The following is a 27,567-nucleotide window of genomic DNA, read 5'->3' on the forward strand; positions in this document are numbered from 1 at the left end:
TGAAGACCGATGCAAAATACCTGTTGAATTCAACTGCCATCTCCTTATTTTCCATTATTAATTCCCCAGACTCACTTTTTATAGGACCAACGCTCACTTTGTTAACTCTTTTCTTTTTAAAATATCTATAGAAACTCTTACTATCTGTTTTTATATTTCTAGCTTTCTCTCGTACTCTAATTTTTCTATCCTTATTAATCTTTTAGTCATTCTTTGCTGTTTTTTATATTCTGTCCAATCTTCTGACCTGCCACCCATCTTTGCGCAATTATATGCTTTTTCTTTAAGTTTGATACTATCTTTAACTTTTTTATAGTTAACCACGGATGGTGGGTCCTCCCCTCAGAATTTTTCTTTCTCGTTGGAATGTATATATTCTGTGTATTCTCAAATATCCCCTTAAATGTCTGCCACTGCAACTCTATTGACCTAACCCTTAACCTAATTTGCCAGTTCACTTTATGCCCTCATTATACTTTATGCTGCTTTCATGCCCTCATAATTGCCCTTATTTAAGTTTAAAATACTAGTCTTGGATCCACTCTTCTCTCCCTCAAACTGAATGTAAAATTCAATCATATTATGATCGCTGCTACCTAGGGGTGCCTTCACTATGAGGTCATTAATTAATCCTATCTCGTTGCACAATACCAGGTCTAGTATAGCCTGCTCTCTGGTTGGCTCCAGAACGTGCTGTTGTAAGAAACTATCCCGAAAACATTCTATGAACTCCTCATCTAGGCTACCTTTGCCCATCTGATTTTTCCAGTCTATATGTAGATTAAAATCCCCCATGATTATTGCCGTACCTTTCTGACAAGCTCCCATTATTTCTTCCTTTATACTCCATCCTACCATGTGGTTACTGTTAGGGGGCCTGTACACCACTCCTACAAGTGACTTCTTGCCTTTATCATTTCTCATCTCTACCCAAACCGCTTCTATATCCTGGTTTCCTGAACTTAGGTCATCCCTCTCTATTGTGCTAATACCATCATTAATTAACAGAGCCACCCCTCGACCTTTTCCTAGCTTCCTGTCCTTCCTAAATGTCATGTACACTTCAATATTCAGGTCCCAATCTATGTCATCCTGCAGCTATGTTTCTGTAATGGCTATCAGATCGTACTTATTTATTTCTATTTGCGCTATCAGTTCATCTGTTTTGTTTCGAATGCTACGTGCATTCAGATGCAGAGCCTTTAATTTTGTCCTTATATTATTTTTGTAACCTCCAGCCTTATCTGTTGATTTACTCATAGATTTGTTCTCTCTATCCCTTCCTGTCAAGGGAGAAGGGGAAGTGCAAAGAGACCTGGGTGTTATTGTGCACCAGTCGCTGAAGGTAAGCATGCAGGTGCAGCAGGCGGTTAAGGCGGCAAATGGTATGTTGGCAAGAGGGTTTGAGTACAGGAACAAGGATGTCTTGCTACAGTTGTACAGGACCTTGGTGAGACCGCACCTTGAGTATTGTGTGCAGTTTTGGTCACCTTACCTGAGGAAGGATGTTCTTGCCATGGAGGGAGTGCAGCGAAGATTCACCAGGCTGATACCTGGGATGGCAGGAATGACGTATGAGGAGAGATTGTGTCGATTGGGCTTATACTCACTGGAGTTTAGAAGATTGAGAGGGGATCTCATCGAAACCTATAAAATTCTGTCAGGTCTGGACAGACTAGGTGCAGGAAGGATGTTTCTGATGGCCGGGGAGTCCAGAACCAGGGGTCATAGTCTAAGGATAAGGGGTAAGCCATTTAGGACTGAAATGAGGAGGAATTTCTTCACCCAGAGTGGTAAACCTGTGGAATTCTCTGCCACAGAGGGCGGTGGAGGCTAGTTCATTAAATATATTCAAGAAAGAGTTGGATATATTTCTTGAGGCTAAAGGGATCTTGATATGGGGAGAAAGCAGGGACAGGGTACTGAATTTGGATGATCAGCCATGATCTCATTGAATGACGGAGCAGGCTCGAAGGGCCGAATGGCCTACTCCTGCTCCTATCTTCTATGTTTCTATGTTAAGGCCCTCTCTACTGCCCTAGTTATACGACTCACCAGAACACGGGTCCCAGCACGGTTCAGGTGAAGACAGTCCCAACAATACAGATCCCACTTTCCCCAGTACTGGTGCCAGTGCCCCCGGAATCGAAACCCATTTCTTCCACACCAGTCTTTGAGCCACGCATTCATCTCTCTAATTTTTTTTTACCCTATGCCAATTTGCTCGTGGCTCGGGTAATAATGCAAACATTATTACCTTTGAGGTTCTGCTTTTTAATTTAGCCCCTAGCTGCTCATACTCTCTCAGCAGAACCTCTTTCCTAGTTCTACCTATGTCGTTGGTACCTATGTGGACCACAACCAGTGGCTCCTCCCCCTCCCACTGCAAGTTCATTTCCAGCCCAGAGCAGATGTCCCGAACCCTGGCACCGGGCAGGCAACACAGCCATCTGGACTCTCGCTCTTGGCCGCAGAGAACTGTATCTATCCCCCTGACTATGCTGTCCACTAGTACCACTACATTCCTATTAACTCCCCTCCGCTTGAATGGCTTCCTGTACCTCGGTGCCATGGTCAGTTTACTCATCCACCCTGCAGCCACTGCTTTCATCCATACATGCCACAAGAACCTCAAACCTGTTGGACAAGTGCAAGGGCTGAGGCTCCTCCACCTCCTGGGTCCCCATACCTGCCTCACTCGCAGTCACATCGTCCTGTCCCTGACCACTGACCAAATCAGAAGACCCTTTCCTAAGGGGTGTGACTGCCTCCTGGAATAAAGTGTCCAGGTAACTTTCCCCCTCCCTGATGCATTGCAGTGTCCGCAACTTGGCATCCAGCTCATCAACTCTGAGCTGAAGCTCCTCGAGCTGCACTTACCGCAGACGTGTTCGTCCTGGATCACACTGGCGTCCAGGAGCTCCCACATACTGCAGTCAGAACACGTCACCTGCCCTGCCATCTTTATTGGGTCTTCATTTAATTATATTTATTAATTAATAATCAATAAACCCTACTACACCCAATAAGATTTATTACTGCTAGTAAAATTTACTAATACTAATGAAACCTTACAATTGATAATAAATTTCCTGGGCTTTAAAAGATAAGAGAAATTAGCAAAATACACACCAGGGAGCTTTACTCTGTATCTAACCCGTGCTGTACCTGCCCTGGGAGTGTTTGATGGGACAGTGTAGAGGGAGCTTTACTCTGTATCTACCCCGTGCTGTACCTGCCCTGGGAGTGTTTGATGGGACAGTGTCGAGGGAGCTTTACTCTGTATCTAACCCGTGCTGTACCTGCCCTGGGAGTGTTTGATGGGGTAGTGTAGGGGGTGCTTTACTCTGTATCTACCCCGTGCTGTACCTGCCCTGGGAGTGTTTGATGGGACAGTGTAGAGGGAGCTTTACTCTGTATCTAACCCGTGCTGTCCCTGCCCTGGGAGTGTTTGATGGGACAGTGTAGAGGGAGCTTTACTCTGTATCTACCCCGTGCTGTCCCTGCCCTGGGAGTGTTTGATGGGACAGTGTAGAGGGAGCTTTACTCTGTATCTAACCCATGCTGTACCTGCCCTGGGAGTGTTTGGTGGGAGAGTGTAGAGGGAGCTTTACTCTGTATCTAACCCGTGCTGTACCTGCCCTGGGAGTGTTTGATGGGACAGTGTAGAGCGAGCTTTACTCTGTATCTAACCCATGCTGTCCCTGCCCTGGGAGTGTTTGATGGGACAGTGTAGAGGGAGCTTTACTCTGTATCTAACCCGTGCTGTACCTGCCCTGGGAGTGTTTGATGGGACAATGTAGAGGGAGCTTTACTCTGTATCTAACCCCGTGCTCTACCTGCCCTGGGAGTGTTTGGTGGGAGAGTGTAGAGGGAGCTTTACTCTGTATCTAACCCGTGCTGTACCTGCCCTGGGAGTGTTTGATGGGACAGTGTAGAGGGACCTTTACTCTGTATCTACCCCGTGCTGTACCTGCCCTGGGAGTGTTTGATGGGACAGTGCAGAGGGAGCTTTACTCTGTGTCTAACCCGTGCTGTACCTGCCCTGGGACTGTTTGATGGGACAGTGTAGAGGGAGCTTTACTCTGTATCTAACCCGTGCTGTACCTGCCCTGGGAGTGCTTGATGGGACAGTGTAGAGGGAGCTTTACTCTGTGTGGTAAACCACTGTTTGTATTCCATTGTGTACATGCCTGGACATGCCTTGGCTGACTCCTCCCACAAGTCCTAGTATAAAGGTGACTGCTCCCCAGCCCTTTGTATTTCTGGACTGGTCGACCACTCGAGGCAGACCTCCATTCTTTTGTTAATAAAAGCCTTTAGTTACTCTTCTAACTCTCAGTCTTTTATGAGTAATTGATAGCGCATCAATTTTATTAACAAAATTTTTATAATGGAAAAGATCCTCACACCAGCATGCCTGGACGTAGATCATCGGGAGGCGGACTCATCCACCAAGTTTACTCACTGGCTTAAGTGTTTCGAAAAATTCCTGACCGCCTCCGAAGCAATCAAATCGGAAGAGGACAAACTGGACGTCCTGACCTCCAAAGTGAACCACCGAGTGTACTCGGTCATCCAAGACGCGACCTCGTACGCGGATGCTATCAAGCTCCTCAAGGACCAGTACACGCGCCCAGTGAACGAAGTGTACGCCAGGCACCTTCTGGGGAGTCGTAAACAACAACCTGGGGAATCGACCGTGGAATATCTTCAGGCACTGTCCGTGCTTGGCCGGGCCTGTGGGTGTAAGGATGTAAAGGCCGCCGTGTACACAGAGGAACTTATCCGGGACGCTTTTGTAGCGGGCCACAGATCCAATTACACCCGACAGCGACTGTTGGAGCAGAGTGACCTCAACCTCAACAAGGCCTCTGAACTCGCACTATCATTGGATGCAGCCTACCAGGGCATGGATGCCTACTCCTCTGCACCGTGGACGCCACGGGGAACGACAGCCTGGGACACGGTAGGACCGCCTCATAGCGCCGTGCCACCCCAGCCACGGCCCAACTACCGCAGCAGTGTCCCAAGGCCAGACAGCAGTGCCCCAAGGCCAGAAATGCTACTTCTGTGGCCAGGCAAAACACCCCAGAGCGCACTGCCCGGCGAAAAACGCGATCTGCTCGGGCTGCGGGAAGAAGGGACACTACGCTAGCGTCTGCAGGGCCAAAGCCACCCCGAACCCCAGCAGCGCCGCGTGTGGGCCATGCGGGCCGCCATCTTGGGCCTCCTCGGCCATGTGCGAATCACCGGTACAGCAGCCATTTTGGACGCCTCCAGCCACATGGGGATCATGGACGCCGCCATCTTGGACGACAGCCGGGATGCAGCAGTCCCCCGACACCGCCTCATCTGATACCCGCAGCGACACACCGACCCCTACGCTGGCATCCGTTACACTGGACCAAGCGAGACCGCACCAACTGGCCAGTTCCACAATGGACATTAAGGTAAATGGTCACGATACAATCTGCCTTTTTGACTCTGGGAGCACGGAGAGCTTCATCCACCCTGACACGGTGCGGCGTTGCTCTCTCCCAGTCCTGCCTGCGCACCAGCGGATTTCTATGGCCTCTGAGTCCCAGTCAGCGGACATTGGCGGCTACTGTGTGGTGACACTCATAGTAGACGGGACTGTGTACGATAATTTTAAACTTCTGGTCCTGCCCGACCTCTGCGCTGCCGTTCTACTGGGGTTAGATTTTCAGTGCCACCTTAAAAGTGTTACGATGGCGTACGGTGGACCCCTCCCCCCACTCACAGTCCGCAGCCAGCAGCTTCCAAATTGCCCGCCGCGCACCAGGTGCAACCTCTCCCCCCACTGTTTGCTAACCTCACCCCCGACTGTAAGCCCATCGCCACAAAGAGCAGGCAATACAGCGCCGGGGACAGGGTTTTCATTAAAACCGAAGTGGAGCGGCTCCTGAAGGAAGGGATTATTGAGGGCAGCACCAGCCCCTGGCGAGCCCAGGTTGTGGTCGTTAAGACCGGCGAGAAGCAGCGCCTGGTCATCGACTACAGCCAGACAATAAATCGCTACACCCTACTGGACGCTTACCCACTCCCCCGCATAGCTGATATGGTCAATCAGATCGCGCAGTACCGCGTCTTCTCGACCATTGACCTGAAATCAGCGTACCACCAGCTCCCTATCTGCCCTGAGGACCGCCAGTATACTGCCTTTGAGGCAAACGGCCGCCTCTATCACTTCCTTAGGGTTCCCTTTGGCGTCACCAACGGGGTCTCCGTCTTCCAAAGTGAGATGGACCGGATGGTAGATCAAAATGCGTTGCAGGCCAATTTCCCATACCTGGACAATGTGACCATCTGCGGCCGTGACTTGCAGGACCATGACGCAAACCTCGAAAAATTCCTCCGCACCGCCCAACTCCTGAACCTGACATATAACAAGGAGAAGTGCATATTCCGCACAAACCGCCTCACCATCCTTGGCTGTGTTGTGGAACACGGAGTCATCGGTCCCGACCCCGACCGAATGCGTCCCCTTATGGAACTCCCACTGCCCCACTGCCTCAAGGCCCTGAAGAGGTGCCTAGGGTTTTTCTCCTATTACGCCCAGTGGGTCCCCTACTATGCGGACAAGGCCCGTCCGCTGATCAAGTCCACCTCTTTTCCCTTGACGGCAGAGGCCCGCTTAGCCTTCCACCGTATCAAGGAGGACATCGCCAAAGCCACCATGCACGCAGTGGACGAATCCATCCCCTTCCAGGTGGAAAGCGACGCGTCCGACTTTGCCCTGGCCGCTACCCTCAATCAGGCGGGGAGACCCGTGGCCTTCTTTTCACGAACCCTCCAGGGCCCGGAGACCAGACACTCCGCTGTTGAGAAGGAGGCCCAGGCTATTGTGGAGGCTGTGCGTCATTGGAGGCACTACCTGGCCGGAAAACGATTTACCCTGCTCACTGACCAGCGTTCAGTCGCTTTCATGTTTAACAACAAGCAGAGGGGCAAAATCAAAAATGACAAGATCTTGAGGTGGAGAATCGAACTTTCCACCTACAATTACGAGATCTTGTACCGGCCCGGGAAGCTCAACGAACCCCCGGATGCTCTATCGCGTGGCACCTGTGCCAGCGCGCAGATCGATAGACTGCGGGCCCTCCACAATGACCTCTGCCACCTGGGGGTCACCAGGTTCTTCCACTTCGTCAAGGCCCGCAACCTACCTTACTCCATTGAGGAGGTCAGGACCATGACCAGGAACTGCCAAGTCTGCGCTGAGTGCAAACCGCACTTTTATAAACCAGACAGGGCTCACCTGATAAAAGCCACTCGCCCCTTCGAGCGCCTGAGCGTCGATTTTAAAGGGCCTCTCCCCTCCTCCGACCGCAACGTGTACTTCCTCAATATTATTGATGAGTACTCCCGTTTCCCGTTCGCCATCCCCTGCCCGGACATGACCAGTGCCACGGTCATTAAATGCCTAAATGACCTCTTCACCCTGTTCGGTTTCCCCAGCTATATCCATAGCGACCGGGGCTCATCGTTTATGAGCGACGAACTCCGTCAGTACCTGCTAACTAGGGGTATTGCCACAAGCAGGACCACTAGTTACAACCCCCGGGGGAACGGACAGGTGGAAAGAGAAAATGCGACAGTTTGGAAGGCCGCCCTGCTAGCCTTAATGTCTAGGGGCCTTCCAACCTCCCGCTGGCAGGATGTGCTACCCGATGCGCTCCACTCTATTCGGTCACTGCTCTGCACTGCCACTAACGCCACCACTCATGAGAAAATGTTTGTCTTCCCAAGGAAGTCCACATCGGGGACATCGCTACCGCCATGGCTGACGTCCCCAGGGCCGGTCCTACTGAGAAGACACGTGAGGACCCATAAAACGGACCCCCTGGTCGAGAGGGTCGACCTCCTCCACGCCAACCCCCAGTACGCTTACATTGCGTACCCGGACGGGCGGGAGGACAGTCTCCATAAGAGACCTTGCACCCTCGGGGGCTGCAGTAACCCACTACCCACTACCACCCCCCCCCGCGATCCGATATCCAGCCCCAGCAGACGGCAGGCCTAGGTCCCGCGACCCGCTCAACATCTACGAGGACGATACGCCAGCGCCACAGCCTACGCGGGACTTGATGCCGGAAGCTTCACTACCCCTGCCGTCGCCACGCCGATCACAGCGGCAGACAAGACCTCCGGAGAGACTCCAATACACTAACTTTTAATACACTTCACCCCGCCGGACTCAATTTTAAACAAGGGGTGAATGTGGTAAACCACTGTTTGTATACTGTTTGCATTCCATTGTGTACATGCCTGGACATGCCTCGGCTGACTCCTCCCACAAGTCCGAGTATAAAGGTGGCTGCTCCCCAGCCCTTTGTATTTCTGGACCGGTCGACCACTCGAGGCAGACCTTCATTCTTTTGTTAATAAAAGCCTTTAGTTACTCTTCTAACTCTCAGTCTTTTATGAGTAATTGATAGCGCATCACTCTGTATCTAACCCGTGCTGTACCTGCCCTGGGAGTGTTTGATGTGACAGTGTAGAGGGTGCTTTACTCTGTATCTAACCCGTGCTGTACCTGCCCTGGGAGTGTTTGATGGGACAGTGTAGAGGGAGCTTTACTCTGTATCTAACCCGTGCTGTACCTGCCCTGGGAGTGTTTGATGGGACAGTGTAGAGGGAGCTTTACTCTGTATCTAACCCGTGCTGTACCTGCCCTGGGAGTGTTTGATGGGACAGTGTAGAGGACGCTTTACTCTATATCTAACCCCGTGCTGTACCTGCCCTGGGAGTGTTTGATGGGACAGTGTTGAGGGTGCTTTGCTCTGTATCTAACCCGTGCCGTACCTGCCCTGCGGGTGTTTGATGGGACAGTGTAGAGGGAGCTTTGCTCTGTATCTAACCCCGTGCTGTACCTGCACTGGGAGTGTTTGATGGGACAGTGTAGAGGGAGCTTTACTCTGTATGTATCCCATTCTGTATCTGCCCTGGTCGTGTTTGATGGGGACAGTAAAGAGGGAGCTTTACTCTGTATCTAATCCATGCTGTACCTGCCCTGGGAGTGTTTGATGGGACAGTGTAGAGGGAGCTTTACACTGTATCTAAACCGTGCTGTACCTGCCCTGGGAGTGTTTGATGGGACAGTGTAGAGGGAGCTTTACTCTGTATCTAAACCGTGCTGTACCTGCCCTGGGAGTGTTTGATAGGACACTGTGGAAGGAGCTTTACTCTGTATCTCACCCCGTGCTGTACCTGCCCTGGGATTGTTTGATGGGACAGTGTAGAGGAAGCTTTACTCTATATCGAACCCCGTGTTGTACCTGCCCTGGGAGTGTGTGATGGGTGTGTAGAGGCAGCTTTACTCGATATCTAACCTCATGCTGTACCTGCCCTGGGAGTGTTTGATAGGACAGTGTAGAGGGAGCTTTACTCTGTATCTAACCTGTGCTGTACCTGCCCTGGGAGTGTTTGATGGGACATTGTGGAGGGAGCTTTACTCTGTATCTAACCTATGCTGTACCTGCCCTGGGAGTGTTTGATGGGACAGTGTAGAGGGAGCTTTATTCTGTATCTAAACCGTGCTGTACCTGCCCTGGGAGTGTTTGATGGGACAGTGTAGAGGGAGCTTTACTCTGTATCTAAACCGTGCTGTACCTGCCCTGGGAGTGTTTGATGGGACAGTGTGGAAGGAGCTTTACTCTGTATCTAACCAATGGTGTACCTGCTCTAGGAGTGTTTGATGGGACAGTGTAGAGGAAGCTTTACTCTATATCTAACCCCGTGCTGTACCTGCCCTGGGATTGTTTGATGGGTCAGTGTAGAGGGAGCTTTACTCTGTATCTAACCCCGTGCTGTACCTGCCCTGGGATTGTTTGATGGGACAGTGTAGAGGAAGCTTTACTCTATATCGAACCCCGTGTTGTACCTGCCCTGGGAGTGTGTGATGGGTGTGTAGAGGCAGCTTTACTCGATATCTAACCTCATGCTGTCCCTGCCCTGGGAGTGTTAGATAGGACAGTGTAGAGGGAGCTTTACTCTGTATCTAACCTGTGCTGTACCTGCCCTGGGAGTGTTTGATGGGACATTGTGGAGGGAGCTTTACTCTGTATCTAACCTATGCTGTACCTGCCCTGGGAGTGTTTGATGGGACAGTGTAGAGGGAGCTTTATTCTGTATCTAAACCGTGCTGCACCTGCCTGGGAGTGTTTGATGGGACAGTATGGAGGGAGCTTTACTCTGTATCTAACCCGTGCTGTACCTGCCCTGGGAGTGTTTGATGGGACAGTGTAGAGGGAGCTTTACTCTGTATCTAACCCATGCTGTACCTGCCCTGGGAGTGTTTGATGGGACAGTGTAGAAGGAGCTTTACTCTGTATCTAACCCATGGTGTACCTGCTCTAGGAGTGTATGACGGGACAGTGTAGAGGGAGCTTCACTCTGTATATGGACACAGCCTGAGAAGTGGAGATTCTCTCCACCGTCTCATTCATAAAGCTCTGGGAAGCACTGACTGAGGGCTGACAGCAGATCTCCATGATGACCCCTTAGCTGAGGGAAATACACGGCACAGGAAGACTACAGAAAGAAATAACCCCAATTACAAAAAAAGTAGCCTTCTGGATGAACCTTTCTCGCTCTTGTGTTAATCTTCGCACACTATTCATTGGATAAGTATTAAATCACCTGGGACTTGAAGAGTTCTTTGTCTGTACAGCACAATTAGCTACATACTGAAAAGCAAACCTGTGGACGAAATCTTGGGAACGAAAGCTTCAATGTTTTTCATACACAGCATCACCTGTATTCAAGGCACATTCCCCCCTCTCCGACCCCTGGTGCTGAAGCCAGCGCCACGCGGGGGATCTCACTCTGCTCACCACGGGCGAGGGAGTTACGTAAAAGCTTGATCGGCACCCCATCCGCCACCTTAAACATCCACTCCCTCCACCACCGGCGCACCATGGCTGCAGTGTGTACCATCTACAAGATGCACTGCAGCAACTCGCCAAGGCTTCTTCGGCAGCACCTCCCAAACCCGTGACCTCTTCCACCTAGAAGGACAAGGGCAGCAGGCACATGGGTACACCACCACCTCCAAGTTACACACCATCCTGACTTAGAAGTATATCGCTGATCCTTCATTGTCGCTGGGTCAAAATCCTGGAACTCCCTCCTGAACAGCACTGTGGGAGCACCTTCACCACACGGACTGCAGCGGTTCAAGAAGGCGGCTCACCACCAGCTTCTCAAGGGCAACTAGGGATGGGCAATAAATGCTGGCCTTGCCAGCGACGCCCACATCCCATAAACAATTTTTTTTTTAAATCCCTCTGAAGTGAGGCTTTATTAATGTTTAAATACAGACTCCACAGGAATACAATTCATAAACTAATTGAGTACAAAATATATATGATATATAAGATTCTACAAAGTGTCACGTGGTATCATATTCATGCAATAAAAATGAAAATGAACAATTTGCATTTATACAGCGCCTTTCACAATGTCCCAAAGCACTTTACAGCCTATTTTTGAAGTGTAGTCACTGTTGTGATGTAGGAAACGCAGCAGCCAATTTGCGCACAGCAAGCTCCCACAAACAGCAATGTGATGATGACCAGATAATCTGTTTTAGTGATGTTGGTTGAGGGATAAATATTGGCCCCAGGACACTGGAGAGAACTCCCCCTGCTCTTCTTCCAATAGTGGCTGTGGGATCTTTAACGTCCACCTGAGGGGGCAGACGGGGCCTCGGTTTAACGCCTCATCTCCGACAGTGCGGCGCTCTCTCAGTACTGCACTGGGAGCATTGGCCTGGATTATGGGCCCAAGTCACTGGAGTGGGGCTCGAACCCACGACCTTCTGTCTCAGAGGCGAGAGAGACACCCACTGAGCCACGGTTGACACCTATATCACAGTTGTAAAGTGCTTCATCTAACAAGCTGTATCCATAAACTAAACAGATTGATAATTACCAATTCTGAGAGGCACCAGAAGACATTCCACCTTAACTGTAGCTTTCTTATCCCGGGCATGCAGACTCCACTATGCTGCTTACTGTCCCTCCATTGAACTCCGAAAGCTACAGCCTATGTGACTTTCAGCACATCTGCCAATCAAACCATTGATGTCAGGCGTGGCTGGTGTAGTATCATGTGACACAAAGATCACATGACAATAATCTCAGAATCGATAGGTTTAGAGCAAGTCATCTGACATTGTCCGTCTAGGTTTAATAATTCAGTATCCCATTGGTAGTCCATGCTGAGAACTGGCCTGGATTGGTTTGTCGTTGCCAGACCCCGATAAATATCCTGCTAGTAAGTATATAGATGTCTAACTTGCCTGTAATTCTTGTCGATATTAATAAAACCAACAAGTTGATTTACCTCTGGTGTACGGACCTATCTTATTTCGATGAATCTACTTGGCTGATCAAACAGGGCTCCATACCCTAGCGAGGGATGAGAGGGGTGCTGGCTGGGGTACTCTATCCTGGTGAGGGATGAGAGGGGTGCTGGCTGGGGTACTCTATCCTGGTGAGGGATGAGAGGGGTGCTGGCTGGGGTACTCTATCCTGGTGAGGGATGAGAGGGGTGCTGGCTGGGGTACTCTATCCTGGCGAGGGATGAGAGGGGTGCTGGCTGGGGTACTCTATCCTGGCGAGAAACAAGTGGGGGGCTGGTGGAGGTACTGCACCCTGGCGAGAGACGAGACGGGTTCTGGCTGGGGTACTCTACCCTAGCGAGGGTTGAGAGGGGTGGTGATTGGGGTACTCTACCCTAGCGAGGGTTGAGAGGGTTGGTGGCTGGAGTACTGTACCCTGGTGAGGGACATTCTGGCTGGGGTACTGCACCCTGGCGAGAGATGAGACGGGTTCTGGCTGGGATACTCTACCTTAGCAAGGGTTGGTGGCTGGGGTACTGTACCCTGGTGAGGGACATTCTGGCTGGGGTACTCTACCCTAGCGAGGGTTGAGAGGGGTGGTGACTGGGGTACTCTATCCTGGTGAGGGATGAGAGGGGTGCTGGCTGGGGTACTCTATCCTGGTGAGGGATGAGAGGGGTGCTGGCTGGGGTACTCTATCCTGGTGAGGGATGAGAGGGGTGCTGGCTGGGGTACTCTATCCTGGCGAGGGATGAGAGGGGTGCTGGCTGGGGTACTCTATCCTGGCGAGAAACAAGTGGGGGGCTGGTGGAGGTACTGCACCCTGGCGAGAGACGAGACGGGTTCTGGCTGGGGTACTCTACCCTAGCGAGGGTTGAGAGGGGTGGTGATTGGGGTACTCTACCCTAGCGAGGGTTGAGAGGGTTGGTGGCTGGAGTACTGTACCCTGGTGAGGGACATTCTGGCTGGGGTACTGCACCCTGGCGAGAGATGAGACGGGTTCTGGCTGGGATACTCTACCTTAGCAAGGGTTGGTGGCTGGGGTACTGTACCCTGGTGAGGGACATTCTGGCTGGGGTACTCTACCCTAGCGAGGGTTGAGAGGGGTGGTGACTGGGGTACTCTACCCTAGCGAGGGTTGAGAGGGTTGGTGGCTGGGGTACTGTACCCTGGTGAGGGACATTCTGGCTGGGGTACTCTACCCTAGCGAGGGTTGAGAGGGGTGGTGACTGGGGTACTCTACCCTAGCGAGGGTTGAGAGGGTTGGTGGCTGGAGTACTGTACCATGGTGAGGGACATTCTGGCTGGGGTACTCTACCCTAGCGAGGGTTGAGAGGGGTGGTGACTGGGGTACTCTACCCTAGTGAGGGATGAGAGGGGTGCTTGCCGGGGTACTGTTCCCTGTCAGAAGCTGCTGGCCTCGGGAAAGGGAGAAAATTAGGTCGTGAATTATGGAGACTAAAACTAGGGCCCATAAATATAAGATAGTCACTAATAAATCCAATAGGGAATTCAGGAGAAACTTCTTTACTCAGAGAGTGGTGAGAATGTGGAACTCGCTCCCACAGGGAGTGGTTGAGGTGAATAGCGTAGATGCATTTAAGGGGAAGCAAGATAAACACAAGGGAGAAGGGAATAGAAGGTTATATGATGGGGTGAGATGAAGAGGGGTGCGAGGAGGCTCGTGTGCAGCATAAACACCGGCACGGACCAGATGGGCCGACTGGCCTGTTTCTGTGCTGTAAATTCTGTGTAATTCTTTGTAAAAGTGCGAGCACAACAGAAGTTTTGTATTTTGATGTCTTCCACCTGAAAGAATAATCGGAGCTGGTTGGGAAATGGGGGTAGAGATGAAGGTGCCGGCATGGTCAGTGTGCTCAGACCACGTGACGCGGATCCCAGCAGTACCGGGTGTCGGAGTGCAGCCCGCTCATCACCTCCATGTCCTCCTCGGCCAGACGGAAATCGAAGAGCTGGATGTTCTGAGCGATGCGTTCGGGATTTGTGGATTTGGGAATGACCCCAACTCCCTGCTGGAGAGCCCATCGCAGCAGGACCTGGGCGGGGGTCTTGCCGTAGCGGTCGGCCAGGCCTTTGACCTTTGGCTCTGTGACCAGACATCCGGTCCCCAAAGAGGAGTAGGCTTGTAGGTGGATGCCACTCGCTACGCAGAAAGCGAGCAGCTCGGTCTGCACCAGATGTGGGTGGTATTCCACTTGGAGCACGGCGGGTTTGACGTGACATTTGGCCAACAGCTGCTGCAGGTGCCCCACCGTGTAATTGGACACCCCCAGAACCCGGAACTTCCCGCTCCTGTACAAGCTCTCCATCGCCTCCCAGCTCTGCTGCCGCCAGTCTGGGTTGCGTGGATCCTCGCTCTTGCAGCCCTGCTTGCCAGGCCAGTGGATGAGGTAGAGGTCCAGGTACCCGCAGTCCAACGCCTCCAAACTCCGGAGGCAGCCCGCCCCCGCCTCCGCCCCGTGATCCCTGGGCGCCAGCTTGCTGGTAATGAAGATGTCCTGCCGGGACAGTCCGTGTTTCGGGAGCAGGTCCTTCAGCGCCCTGCCGATGTCCGCTTCATTCTGATAGACGCTCGCCGTGTCGAAGGAGCGATAGCCGTGCTTCAAAGCTGCGTCTAGCGTCTGGTGCACAACCTCATACCCTCTCACCTTGAACGTGCCCAGTCCCACCAGCGGCATCTGAACACCATTATTGAGTCTCACGCCCTCCATCCTTCACTTCCCAATTCAACCTGTACAAAACAACAAATTGGCTTTACGGCGGCGCAGATCTGGTAGAGGGTTATAAAAATAATTAACGGGCTGGACAGCATGGCTATCGATTCCAGTTTGACACATTGGTGAGGGCCTGGGGACACGAGTTTAAACTACGCCAGAGTAGGAATAGGCTGGATGTCGGGCGGTTCAATGATTCCCTGAGAGCAGTGAGCCTCTGGGATGTGTTACGGGCTGGTGCGGTGGGTGCTGACTCGCTGCCTTCAAGAGTTCCTGACTGGGGCAGAGATCGCATCAGGAAAGAAAGCTAAGTGTCTTTATGGAGAACACTTGGTCCGTGTGATCTAAACTGGTTCCCATCGCCTGAGGAGGTCAGAGAGGAATTTCACGGAGTGGTTTTTTTCCTTAAGTGCTTTGGTTTTTTAACCTCTAGCCAGGAGATGACATGGCTGTGTGTGCGGGGGGGGGGGGGTTGTGGGGCGAGAGCGTGTAATCGTGATGCTCCAGCCAGCATAAGTGTAGGGCAGGCTTGATGGAGCAGCTGGTCATTTCATATGTTGATATTTTTTTTTAATTCATTCATGGGATGTGGGCGTCGCTGGAAAGGCCCAGCATTTACTGCCCATCCCTAATGGCCCTCGAGATGGTGGTGGTGAGCCGCCTTCTTGAATCGCTGCCGTCCGTGTGGTGAAGGTGTAGGGAGGGAGTTCCAGGATTTTGACCCAGCGACGATGAAAGACTGGCCGATATATTTCTAAGTCAGGATGGTGTGTGACTTGGAGGGGAACTTGAACCCACAACCTTCTGACTCAGAGGCGAGAGAGAGAGATACCCTCTGAGCCAAGTCTGGCACCTGAGCCGTGTTTAATCTGGGCTGTCCCTTTAAATCAAATTGTTGGAAATACACAATTCCTGGGGGCAATTAGAGATTAGTTGATGTTGATATTCATACTGTTTCTAACTCCTGTACATAATCAGGCCTCAGCATTGCAGACATTCTGAGTCTCCTATGTGTCTTTAATTTCTCTTACACTACTTCCTATTGTCTCGTGTTAATATAATTTCAGCCATTTAAACATCCCCAGTTTTCCATTTAAGCACTTTACAGGCCTTTCTACATCCTCTCTCTCACGTCTGTGTTTTCCCACCTTCCCTTTGCAGTGCTGCTCATTTGTCATTTTACCCAATTCTTCTGTAGGGAGAAAAGACTCGCATTTCTACAGCGCCTTTCACATACTCCGGGTGTCCCAAAGCGCTTTACAGCCAATGACGTGCTTTTGAAGTGTTGTGATGTAGGAAACGCGGCAGCCAGTAGGTGCACAGCAAGCTCCCACAAACAGCAATGTGATAATGACCAGATCAACTGTTTTAGTGATGTTGATTCAGGGATAAATATTGGCCCCAGGACACCGGGGAGAACCCCCCCCTGCTCTTCTTCCAATAGTGGCCGTGGGATCTTTAACATTCACTTGAGAGCAGACAGGGCCTCGGTTTAAGGTCACATCTGAAAGACGGCACCTCCGACAGTGCGGCGCCCCCTCAGTACTGCACTGGAGTGTCAGCCTAGATTATAGGCTCAAGTCTCTGGAGTGGGACTCGAACCCACAACCTTCTGACTCAGAGAGCTGCAGATGCTGAGTCTTTGAGTATATTCAAGGCTGAGATAGATTTTTGGACTCTAGGGGAATCAAGGGATATGGGGATCGTGCAGGAAAGTGGAGTTGCGGTAGAAGATCAGCCATGATTTCCTTACCTAAGGAAAGACATACTTGCCTTAGAGGGAGTGCAGCGAAGGTTCACTCGACTGGTTCCTGGGATGAGGTGATTGCCCTATGAGGAGAGATTGAGTAGACCAGGCCTGTATTCCTTAGAGTTTAGAAGAATGAGAGGTGATCTAATTGAAACATATAAATTCTTAAGGAGGTTGATAGGGTTAATGCTGGGAAAATGTTTCCCCCTGGCTGGGGAATCTAGAACACGGGGTCACAGTCATAGAATAAGGGGTCAGCCATTTAGGACTGAGATGAGGAGAAATTTCTTCACTCAGAGGGCGGTGAATCTTTGGAATTCTCTACCCCAGAGGGCTGTGGAGGCTCAGTCGTTGAGTATATTCAAGACAGAGATCGATAGATTTTTGGGAACATAGGGATATAGGGATAGTGCGGGAAGGTGGAGTGGAGGTAGAAGATCAGCCATGATCTTATTGAATGGCGGAGTAGGCTCGAAGGGCCAAATGGCCGACTGCAGCTCCTATTTCTTATGTTCTTATGTAATATTTATCCCTCAACCAACATCACTAAAACAGATGATCCGGTTATTATCACATTGCTGTTTGTGGGTGCTTGCTGAGCGAAAATTGGCTGTTGCGTTTCCTACATTATAGCAGTGACTACACTTCAAAAAGTACCTCATTGGCTGTAAATTGGCTTTGGGACATCCGGTGGTCATGAAAGGCGCTATATAAATGCAAGTCTTTTCTTTCTTTCTAGTGTAGAGAATTCCAAAGGCTCACAACCCTTTGAGTTGTGCAATTTCTCCTCATCTCAGTCCTAAATGGCCGACCCAGTGGAGATATCGTCTCTGCGTCTACCCTACTGAAGCCCTTCATAATTTTGAAGACCTCTATCAGGTCACCCCTCAGCCTTCTCTTTTCTAGAGAAAAGAGCCCCGGCCTGTTCGTCCTTTCCTGATGGTTATAACCTCGCAGTTCTCGTATCATCCTTGTAAATCTGCTTTGCACCTTCTCCAGGGCCTCTGTATTCTCTTTAGAATATGGAAGCACTAATTCATTGAATATTGATTTGTGTCGGTTCATGTCTTGATTAAAGTTTTTATTTAAAGGCCTCAGTCTCTCTCACAAGCCTGGGCTTGGACTTTAATACTTGTGCCCACAGATACAAGTCCTTTGGAGAGGGTGCAGAGGAGATTCACCAGGATGTTACTTGGGCTGGAGCGCTTCAGCTATGAAGAGAGACTGGACAGGCTGGGGTTGTTTTCCTTGGAGCAGAGAAGGCTGAGGGCGGACCTGATTGAGGTGTACATAATGATGAGGGGCATAGATAGGGTAGATAGAAAGGAACTTTTCCCCTTAGTAGAGGGGTCAATAACAAGGGGGCATAGATTCAAGGTAAGGGGCAGGAGGTTTAGAGGGGATTTGAGGAAGAACTTTTTCCACCCAGAGGGTGGTTGGAATCTGAAACTCACTGCCTGAAAGGGTGGTAGAGGCAGGAACCCTCACAACATTCAAGAAGCATTTGGATGAGCACTTGAAACGCCATAACATACAAGGCTACGGACCAAATGCTGGAAAATGGGATTAGATTAGACGGCTTGATGGCCGGTGCGGACGCGATGGGCCGAAGGGCCTCTTTCTGTGCTGTATAACTCTATGACTCCATTAGCTGAAGTGATTGAGCAGTCCGAGCACGTGCGGTGCACCCAGCACACCACAATGCATCAGTTGAACGACTGGACTGTGCTTTTGTGACCAGCAGTCTCTGCTCAATTCTTCAAAGTTATTGGAAGAAAAGCATCTGAAATTTGTCCTCCAGCTTTATCACTTTATATTGATAATAAATATTTTAACTAAAATGGTAGCTGTGCGTGAGAATAAGAGTGTACTGATTACAGCAACCTTTATATAGCACCTTCTATGTCCCAAATCGGCCCGCAGTGCTCCACAAGAATGTAATTGGACAAACCGAACCAAAGGAGCTATTAGATGGGGTGGCTACAATCTTGGTCGAAGAGGTCGGTTTTAAGGAGCGTTTTAAAGAAGGAGAGAGAGGCGGAGAGGTTTAGTGAGGGAATTCCAGGGCGCAGGCCCCAGGCGGCTGAAGACACAAATCAGTAGTTCATGTCCACTTTTGGGCGCCCTACTTCAGATAGGCTGTCAAAGCCGTGGAGAGGGTACAGCAGGGATTCAGCGACCCGAGGGAGGAGAGGGTTTAATTATGAGGAGAGTCTAGAGAAACTGGGGTTCTTTTATAACATAAGAAATAGGAGCAGGAGTCGGCCATTCAGCCCCTCGAGCCTGCTCCGCCATTCAATGAGATCATGGCTGATCTTCTACCTCATCTCCACTTTCCCGCCCTGTCCCCATATCCCTTGATTCCCTTAGTATCCAAAAATCTATCGATCTCGGTCTTGAATATACTCAACGACTGAGCATCCACAGCCCTCTGGGGTAGAGAATTCCAAAGATTCGCCACCCTCTGAGTGAAGAAATTCCTCCGCATCTCAGTCCTAAATGGCCGACCCTTTATCCTGAGACTGTGATCCCGTGTTCCAGATTCCCCAGCCAGGGGGAAACATCCTCCCTGCATCTACCCTGTCAAGCCCTGTAAGAATTTTATACGTTTCAATGAGATCACCTCTCATTCTTCTAAACTCTCGAGAATATAGGCCTAGTCTACTCAATCTCTCCTCATAGGACAATCCCCTCATCCCTGGAATCACAGAATCACAGAAACCCCACAGTGCAGATAGAGGCCATTTCGGCCCATCGAGCCTGCACCGACACATATCCCACCCGATCCCCGTAACCCCTACACCAACACATATTCCACCCTATCCCCGTATGTAATCCCCCTAACACTAAGGGTCAATTTATCATAGCCAATCAACCTAACCCGCACATCTTTGGACTGTGGGAGGAAACCGGAGCACCCGGAGAAAACCCACGCAAACACGGGGAGAATGTGCAAACTCCACACAGACAGTCACCCGAGGCCGGATTCGAACCCGGGTCCCTGGCGCTGTGAGGCAACAGTGCTAACCACTATGCCACCGTGCTGCCGTGCATAGTAAAACTATGTAGCACTCCCTCTAAGGCAAGTATACCCTTCCTTTGGTAAGGAGACCAAAACAACAACAACAACTTGTATTTATATAGCGCCTTTAACGTAGTAAAACGTCTCAAGGCGCTGCACAGGAGTATTTTAAGACAAAAAGAAATTGGACACCGATCCACATAAGGATAAATTAGGGCAGATGACCAAAAGCTTGGTCAAAGAGGTAGGTTTTAAGGAGCGTCTTAAAGGAGGGAAGAGAGGTAGCGAGGTGGGGAGGTTTAGGCAGGGAATTCCAGAGCTTAGGGCCCAGGCAGCAGAAGGCACGGCCACCAATGGTTGAGCGATTATAATCAGGGATGCTCAAAAGGCCAGAATTAGAGGAGCGCAGATATCTCGGGGGTGGTGGTGGGGGCTGAAGGAGATTAGAGATAGCAAGGGACGAAGCCATGGAGGGATTTGAAAACAAAGATAAGAATTTTGAAATCGAGGCGCTGCTTAACCGGGAGCCAATGTAGGTCAGCGAGCACAGGGGCTCCAAGTGTGGTCTCACCAGGGCCCTATATAATTGTGTAAGACTTCTGTACTCTTATACTCAAATCCTTTTGTAATAAAGACCAACATACCATTTGCTTTCCTAATTGCTTGCTGTACCTGTATGTTAACTTTCAGTGATTCGTGTACAAGGACACCCAGGTTCCTCTGAACACCAACATTTCCCAGTCTCTCACCATTTAAAAAATATTCTGCTTTTCTATTTTTCCTACCAAAATGGATAACTTCACATTTCCCCACATTATATTCCATCTGCCATGTTCTTGTCCACTCACTTAACCTGTCTATATCCCTTTGCAGCCTCCTTGCGACCTCCTCATAGCTTACTTTCCCACCCAGCTTTGTATCATCAGCAAACTTGGATATATTACATTTGGTCCCCTCATCCAAATCATTGATGTAGATTGTGAATAGCTGAGGTCCCAGCACTGATCCTTGCGGTATCCCACTAGTTACAGCCTGACAACCTGAAAATGACCCGTTTATCCCTACTCTCTGTTTTCTGTCCATTAACCAATCCTCAATCCATGCTAGTATATTACCCCCAACCCCATGAGCCCTAGAACAGAGATGGTTAAGAGGAACTCTGATGGAAGGGGTCAGAATTATGAAGGGTTTTGATCTGGTAAATAGGGAAATACTATTTGCACTGGTTGGTAACCGTGGGTAACCGGAGGGCAGAAATCAGCAGAAGAACGAAGGGAGGTTAGGAGAATTTTTGTTTGCCTGTAGAGGGAATTGGAATGCACCACCAGAAACAGTGGAGGAAGCAGAGTCAGAGTACGTTTTAAACGGGAAGGGAATAAATATTTGAAAAAGAACAATTTTAAAGGGTCTGGGGAAAGGGCAAGTGGAATGAGGCTGAGGGTAGTGGGTGAAAGGTGAAAGGGCAGGGGAATGGGACTGAGGGCAGGGGTGAAAGGGTAGGGGAGTGGGACTGAGGGCAGAGGGTGAAAGGGCAGGGGAATGGGGCTGAGGGCAGGGGGTGAAAGGGCAGGGGAATGGGACTGAGGGCAGGGGTGAAAGGGCAGGGGAATGGGACTGAGGGTAGGGGTGAAAGGGCAGGGGAATGGGACTGAGGGCAGGGGTGAAAGGGCAGGGGAATGCGACTGAGGGCAGGGGTGAAAGGGTAGGGGAGTGGGACTGAGGGTAGGGGTGAAAGGGCAGGGGAATGGGACTGAGGGCAGAGGGTGAAAGGGCAGGGGAATGGGACTGAGGGCAGAGGGTGAAAGGGCAGGGGAGTGGGACTGAGGGCAGAGGGTGAAAGGGCAGGGGAATGGGGCTGAGGGCAGAGGGTGAAAGGTGAAAGGGCAAATTATTATTTAAATGGAGAGAGATTACAAAATGCTACAGTTCAGAGGGACCTGGGGGTCCTTGTGCATGAAACACAAAAAGTTAGCATGCAGGTACAGCAAGAAATCAAAAAGGCAAATGGAATGTTGGCCTTTATTTCAAGGGGGTTGGAGTATAAAAGCAGGGAAGTCCTGCTACAACTGTAAACATAGAAACATAGAAGATAGGAGCAGGAGTAGGCCATTTGGCCCCTCGAGCCTGCTCCGCCATTCAATGTGATCATGGCTGATCATCCAAATTCAGTACCCGGTCCCCGCTTTCTCCCCATACCCCTTGATCCCTTTAGCCTTAAGAAATATATCCAACTCCTTCTTGAATATATTTAATGAATTGGCCTCAACTGCCTTCTGTGGTAGAGAATTCCACAGGTTCACCACTCTCTGGGTGAAGAAATTCCTCCTCATTTCTGTCCTAAATGGCCTACCCCTTATCCTTAGACTGTGACCCCTGGTTCTGGACTCCCTGACCATCGGGAACATCCTTCTTGCATCTAGTCTGTCCAGTCCTGTCAGAATTTTATAAGTTTCAATGAGATCCCCTCTCATTCTTCTAAACTCCAGCGAGTACAAGCCCAATCGACCCAATCTCTCCTCATATGTCATTCCTGCCATCCCAGGTATCAGCCTGGTGAATCTTCGCTGAACTCCTTCCATGGCAAGAACATCCTTCCTCAGATAAGGCGACCAAAACTGCACACAATACTAAGGGTATTGGTGAGACCACACCTTGAGTACTGCATACAGTTTTGGTCTCCTTATTGGAGGCAGTTCAGAGACGATTCACTAGGTTAATTCCAGAGATGAGGGGGTTGACTTATGAGGAAAGGTTGAGCAGGTTGGGCCTATACTCATTGGCTTGAGCAGTGGTGCAAGGGAGAGGGATTTAAATTCTTGAGGCATTGGAACCAGTTCTTGGGGAGGAGTGACCTGTACCAAGGGGACGGTCTACACCTGAACTGTGAGGGAGCTGATGTCCTCAGGGTAATATTTTCTAGGGCAGTTCGGGAGGATTTAAACTAATTTGGCAGGGGGATGGGAACCTAGGTAGTGGAAAAGAGGGAAGTCATATGAAGTCAGAAATAGATGGTAGAAAGGTGAGAAGCAATAAGCAAAGGAGAGAAACACAAAGGGCCAAACTAATTCATAATGAGAGTGTGGAAAAAGCAAGCCTGAAGGCTTTGTATCTTAATGCTAGAAGCATTCGGAACAAGGTGGATGAATTAGTTGTGGAAATAGAGGTAAACAAGTATGATTTGATTGGGATTACAGAAACGTGGCTGCAGGGTGGGCAAGGCTGGGAACTTAACATCCAGGGATATACAATATTTAGGAAGGATCGGCAAAAAGGTAGGGGAGGTGGGGTAGCATTGCTGGTAAAGGAGGGGATTAATGCAATGGAAAGGAAGGATATTAACTCAGATGAAACGGAATCTGTATGGGTAGAAATGAGAAATAGCAAGGGGAGGAAAACGTTAGTGGGTGTGATATATAGGCCTCCAAATAGTAATATGGAGGTGAGGGAAGGCATAAAAAGGGAAATTAGAGAAGCGTGCGATAAGAGCACAGCTGTCATCATGGGTGACTTTAATTTACATATTGATTGGACTACCCAAATTAGTAAAAATTCTGAGGAGGAGGAATTCCTGGAATGTTTTCGGGACGGTTATCTGGACCAATATGTCGAGGAGCCGACTCGAGATCAGGCCATTTTAGACTGGGTATTGTGCAATGAGAAGGGACTTATCAGCAATCTTCTTGTACGAGGCCCCTTGGGTCAGAGCGATCATAATATGATCGAGCTCTCAGTCGAGATGGAGAGTGAGGAAATTGAATCAGAGACTAAGGTCCAGAACTTAAATAAAGGGAATTACGAGGGTATGAGACGGGAATTGGGTAAGATTGATTGGGTGGTGTTTCTGGGGGGATTGACAGTGGATAGACAATGGCAAGCATTCAAAGATAGAATGGAAGAATTCCAGAACATGCTTATACCGGTTTGGCATAAAAATAAACCTAAAAAGGTGACTCAACCGTGGATAACGAGGGAAATTAGGGACAGCATAAAATCAAAAAAAAGGGCATATCAACTGGCAAAAAAAAGCACCAGACCGGAAGATTGGGGGCAGTACAGGATACAGCAAAAGAGGACAAAGGGATTAATCAGGAAGGGGAAAATAGAATACGAAAGTAAACTTGCAGCAAACATAAAGACAGACTGCAAAAGCTTTTATCGGTATATCAGGAGGAAAAGACTGGTAAAATCCCAAGTCGGTCCCTTGCAGTCCGATTCGGGAGAATATATAATGGAGAATAAGGAAATGGCAGACCAATTAAACTCATACTTTGGTTCTGTATTCACAAAGGAGTACACAAATAACCTCCCAGGAATATCGGCAAACATAGGGACTAATGAGAGGGAGGAGCTGACAGAAATTAGTATCTCTAGGGATATGGTGTTGGGTAAGTTGAGGGGACTGAAGGCCGACAAATCCCCGGGGCCTGATAAACTACATCCTAGGGTACTTAAGGAGGTGGCCCTGGAGATAGCAGATGCTCTAAGGATCATCTTCCAGAACTCCATTGACTCGGGAACAGTACCCGTGGATTGGAGGGTAGCTAATGTTACCCCAATATTTAAAAAGGGGGGTAGAGAGAAAGCAGGGAATTATAGACCAGTAAGCCTTACATCGGTTGTGGGCAAAATGCGAGAGTCCATTATTAAGGATAAAATAGCGGAGCACTTGACAAATGGGGAAAGGATCGGACAGAGTCAACATGGATTTACAAAGGGTAAATCGTGTTTGACTAATCTGCTGGAATTTTTTGAGGAAGTAACTGGTAAAATAGATGGGGGAGAGCCAGTGGATGTGGTGTACCTTGACTTCCAGAAAGCCTTCGATAAGGTTCCACACAAAAGATTATCATGCAAAATTAAGGCTCATGGGATTGGGGGCAAAGTATTAACGTGGATAGAGAACTGGCTGGCGGATAGAAAACAGAGAGTTGGAATAAACGGCTCGTTTTCGGAGTGGCAGGCAGTGACCAGCGGGGTGCCGCAAGGATCTGTCCTGGGACCCCAGCTGTTCACAATATATATAAATGATCTGGATCAGGGAATTGGATGCAATATTTCCAAATTCGCTGACGACACTAAACTAGGAGGAGGGGTGGGCTCTGATGAGGATGTCAGGAGGCTACAGTGCGATTTGGACAGGTTGGGGGAATGGGCGGATACGTGGCAGATGCACTATAATGTGGATAAATGCGAGGTTATCCACTTTGGGGGTAAAAACAGGAGGGTAGATTATTATCTAAATGGCAATAGATTGGGAGATGGGGAAGTGCAGAGGGACCTGGGTGTTCTTGTGCACCAGTCACTGAAGGAGAGCATGCAGGTGCAACAGGCGATTAAGAAGGCAAATGGTATGTTGGCCTTCATATCAAGGGGGTTCGAGTATAGGAATAGGGATACCTTACTACAGCTGTACAAGGTGCTGGTGAGACCGCATCTGGAGTATTGTGTACAGTTTTGGTCGCCCCATCTGCGGAAGGATGTTCTTGCCATGGAAAGAGTGCAACGGCGATTCACCAGGCTGATACCTGGAATGGCGGGAATGACCTACGAAGAGAGATTAAATAGTTTGGGCTTGTACTCACTGGAGTTTAGAAGATTGAGAGGGGATCTCATCGAAACATATAAAATTATGGCAGGCCTGGACAGGCTGAATTCAGAGAGAATGTTTCCAATGGCCGGGGAGCACAGAACCAGGGGCCACAGTCTAAAAATAGCGGGCAAATCATTTAAAACAGAGATGAGGAAGAATTTCTTCACTCAAAGAGTGGTGAGCCTGTGGAATTCCCTGCCACAGAGGGCTGTGAAGGCTAACTCAATAAATATTTTCAAGAGAGAATTGGATATATTTCTGAAGGCTAAGGGGATTAAGGGTTACGGAGAAAAGGCGGGGACGGGGTACTGAACTGGTAAGATCAGCTATGATCTCAGACGAAGATCAGCCATGATCTCATTGAATGGCGGAGCAGGCTCGAAGGGCCGAATGGCCTACTCCTGTTCCTATCTCTATGTTTCTATGAATTTAGAAGAATGAGAGGTGATCGTATTGAAACATATAAAATACTGAGGGGGCTCGACAAGGTAGATGCAGAGAGGATGTTTTCCCTCATGGGGAAATCTAGAACTCGGGGACATAGTTTCAGAATAAGGGGTCACCCTTTTAGAATCGAGATGAGGAGGAATTTCTTCTCTCAGAGGGTCGTAAATCTGTGGAATTCTCTGCCGCAGAGAGCTGTGGAGGCTGGGTCATTAAATACATTTAAAGTGGAGATAGACAGATTTTTGCAAGATAAGGGAGTGAAGGGTCATAGGGAGCGGGCAGGGAAGTGGCTTTGAGCCCCCAAGATTAGCCATGAACGAATAATTTATTATTTATTACTGTTGTTTTATTTATTATTACTGTATTTCTATTAGTATTTTTATTATTGCTATGCCATATTTATTCCAATGTTGGGAGGACTCGTAAAAATCAACATTTCATTGTGCAGTACACACGTCTGCTGCATATATGACAAATAAAATTGAATTGAATTGAATGGCGGAGCAGGCTCGAGGGGCCAAGTGGCCTATTCCTGCTCCTATTTCTTATGTTCTTATGGCTGGGGAGTGGGACTGAGGGCAGAGGGTGACAGGGCAGGGGAATGGGACTGAGGGCAGAGGGTGAAAGGGCAGGGAAATGGGACTGAGAGCACGAGGTGAAAGGGCAGGGGAATGGGACTGAGGGCACAAGGGGAATGGGACTGAGGGCACAAGGGGAATGGGACTGAGGGCACAAGGTGAATGGGACTGAGGGCACAAGGTGAATGGGACTGAGGGCACAAGGTGAAAGGGCAGGGGAATGGGACTGAGGGCACGAGGTGAAAGGGCAGGGGAATGGGACTGAGGGCACGGGGTGAAAGGGGAATGGGACTGAGGGCAGAGGGTGAAAGGGCAGGGGAATGGGACTGGGTCACAGGGTGAAAGATGAAAGGGCAGGGGAATGGAACTGAGGGCAGGGGTGAAAGGGCAGGGGAATGGAACTGAGGGCAGGGGTGAAAGGGCAGGGGAATGGAACTGAGGGCAGGGGTGAAAGGACAGGGGAATGGAACTGAGGGCAGGAGGTGAAAGGGCAGGGGAATGGAACTGAGGGCAGGGGTGAAAAGGCAAGGGAATGGAACTGAGGGTAAAAGGGCAGTCTCTCTAACCGCGGTCCTACCGGGGAGACCTGGTGCTAATCCTGGTCCCGAACCCGCCGAGCCGGTAGGCCCAGGGCCTCACTCACTCACCTGCCCGCCGCCTGGCGACGCCGCTGACAGACAACCACCCCCACCGACCGTCCAATCAGCTCCATTGACAGATCGGCGGCCGCGGAGCGCCGACCAATCAAGGCGCAGCACAGGGCGTAGTCCCCCCGCCCCGCCCCGGCTCCTGCCCCGCTCGCTGCGGGGCGGGCGTACTGAGCATGCGTGAGGCGCGGGGCCTGCTGGGAGTTGTAGTGCCAGAGCTACCCATTGCAGGTGCTGCTGACCCAGGGCTGGGCCTACTCTCCAGCATCATTGCCTCCTTTATCATTGCTGAGGCACTTTTATGCTTTTTTTAAGCCACCCCCCTCACCCTCTTGGACCCTCTGCCCAAACTAACCAGATATTGTGAGAGAGGCCAGGCTGACTAAGTAAAACAGAAAATGCTGGAAATGCAGGCTGACTAAGTGTTC

At 50.0% G+C, this 27,567-nt stretch overlaps 1 protein-coding gene across 2 annotated transcripts; it reads right to left on the reverse strand.

The window, feature by feature from the left end:
• Positions 1 to 11,294: 11,294 nt before the first annotated feature.
• LOC147092804 (uncharacterized) lies at positions 11,295 to 27,223 on the reverse strand. Of its 2 annotated transcripts, none has more exons than XM_085976053.1 (2): positions 27,140 to 27,223; positions 11,295 to 15,122 (listed from the first exon to the last, which is right to left on the reverse strand). In XM_085976053.1, the coding sequence occupies exon 2, from the start codon at positions 15,100 to 15,102 to the stop codon at positions 14,248 to 14,250; it is 855 nt and encodes a 284-aa protein (XP_085832179.1). In that variant the 5' UTR covers positions 15,103 to 15,122; positions 27,140 to 27,223; the 3' UTR covers positions 11,295 to 14,247. The 2 variants fall into 2 exon arrangements, with proteins under 2 accessions (XP_085832179.1, XP_085832180.1); XM_085976054.1 differs by lacking the exon at positions 27,140 to 27,223 and adding an exon at positions 25,275 to 25,445.
• Positions 27,224 to 27,567: the final 344 nt, after the last annotated feature.

Source organism: Somniosus microcephalus, unplaced genomic scaffold, assembly GCF_052327205.1.
Source record: "Somniosus microcephalus isolate GS21.2 unplaced genomic scaffold, FLI_Smic_1.0 unresolved_chr2, whole genome shotgun sequence".
In the NCBI taxonomy this organism is placed as follows: domain Eukaryota; kingdom Metazoa; phylum Chordata; class Chondrichthyes; order Squaliformes; family Somniosidae; genus Somniosus; species Somniosus microcephalus.

Excerpts from the sequence above, each read along its gene's own strand:
- LOC147092804 (XM_085976053.1), bottom strand. The coding sequence starts at position 15,102 with ATGGAGGGCGTGAGACTCAATAATGGTGTTCAGATGCCGCTGGTGGGA.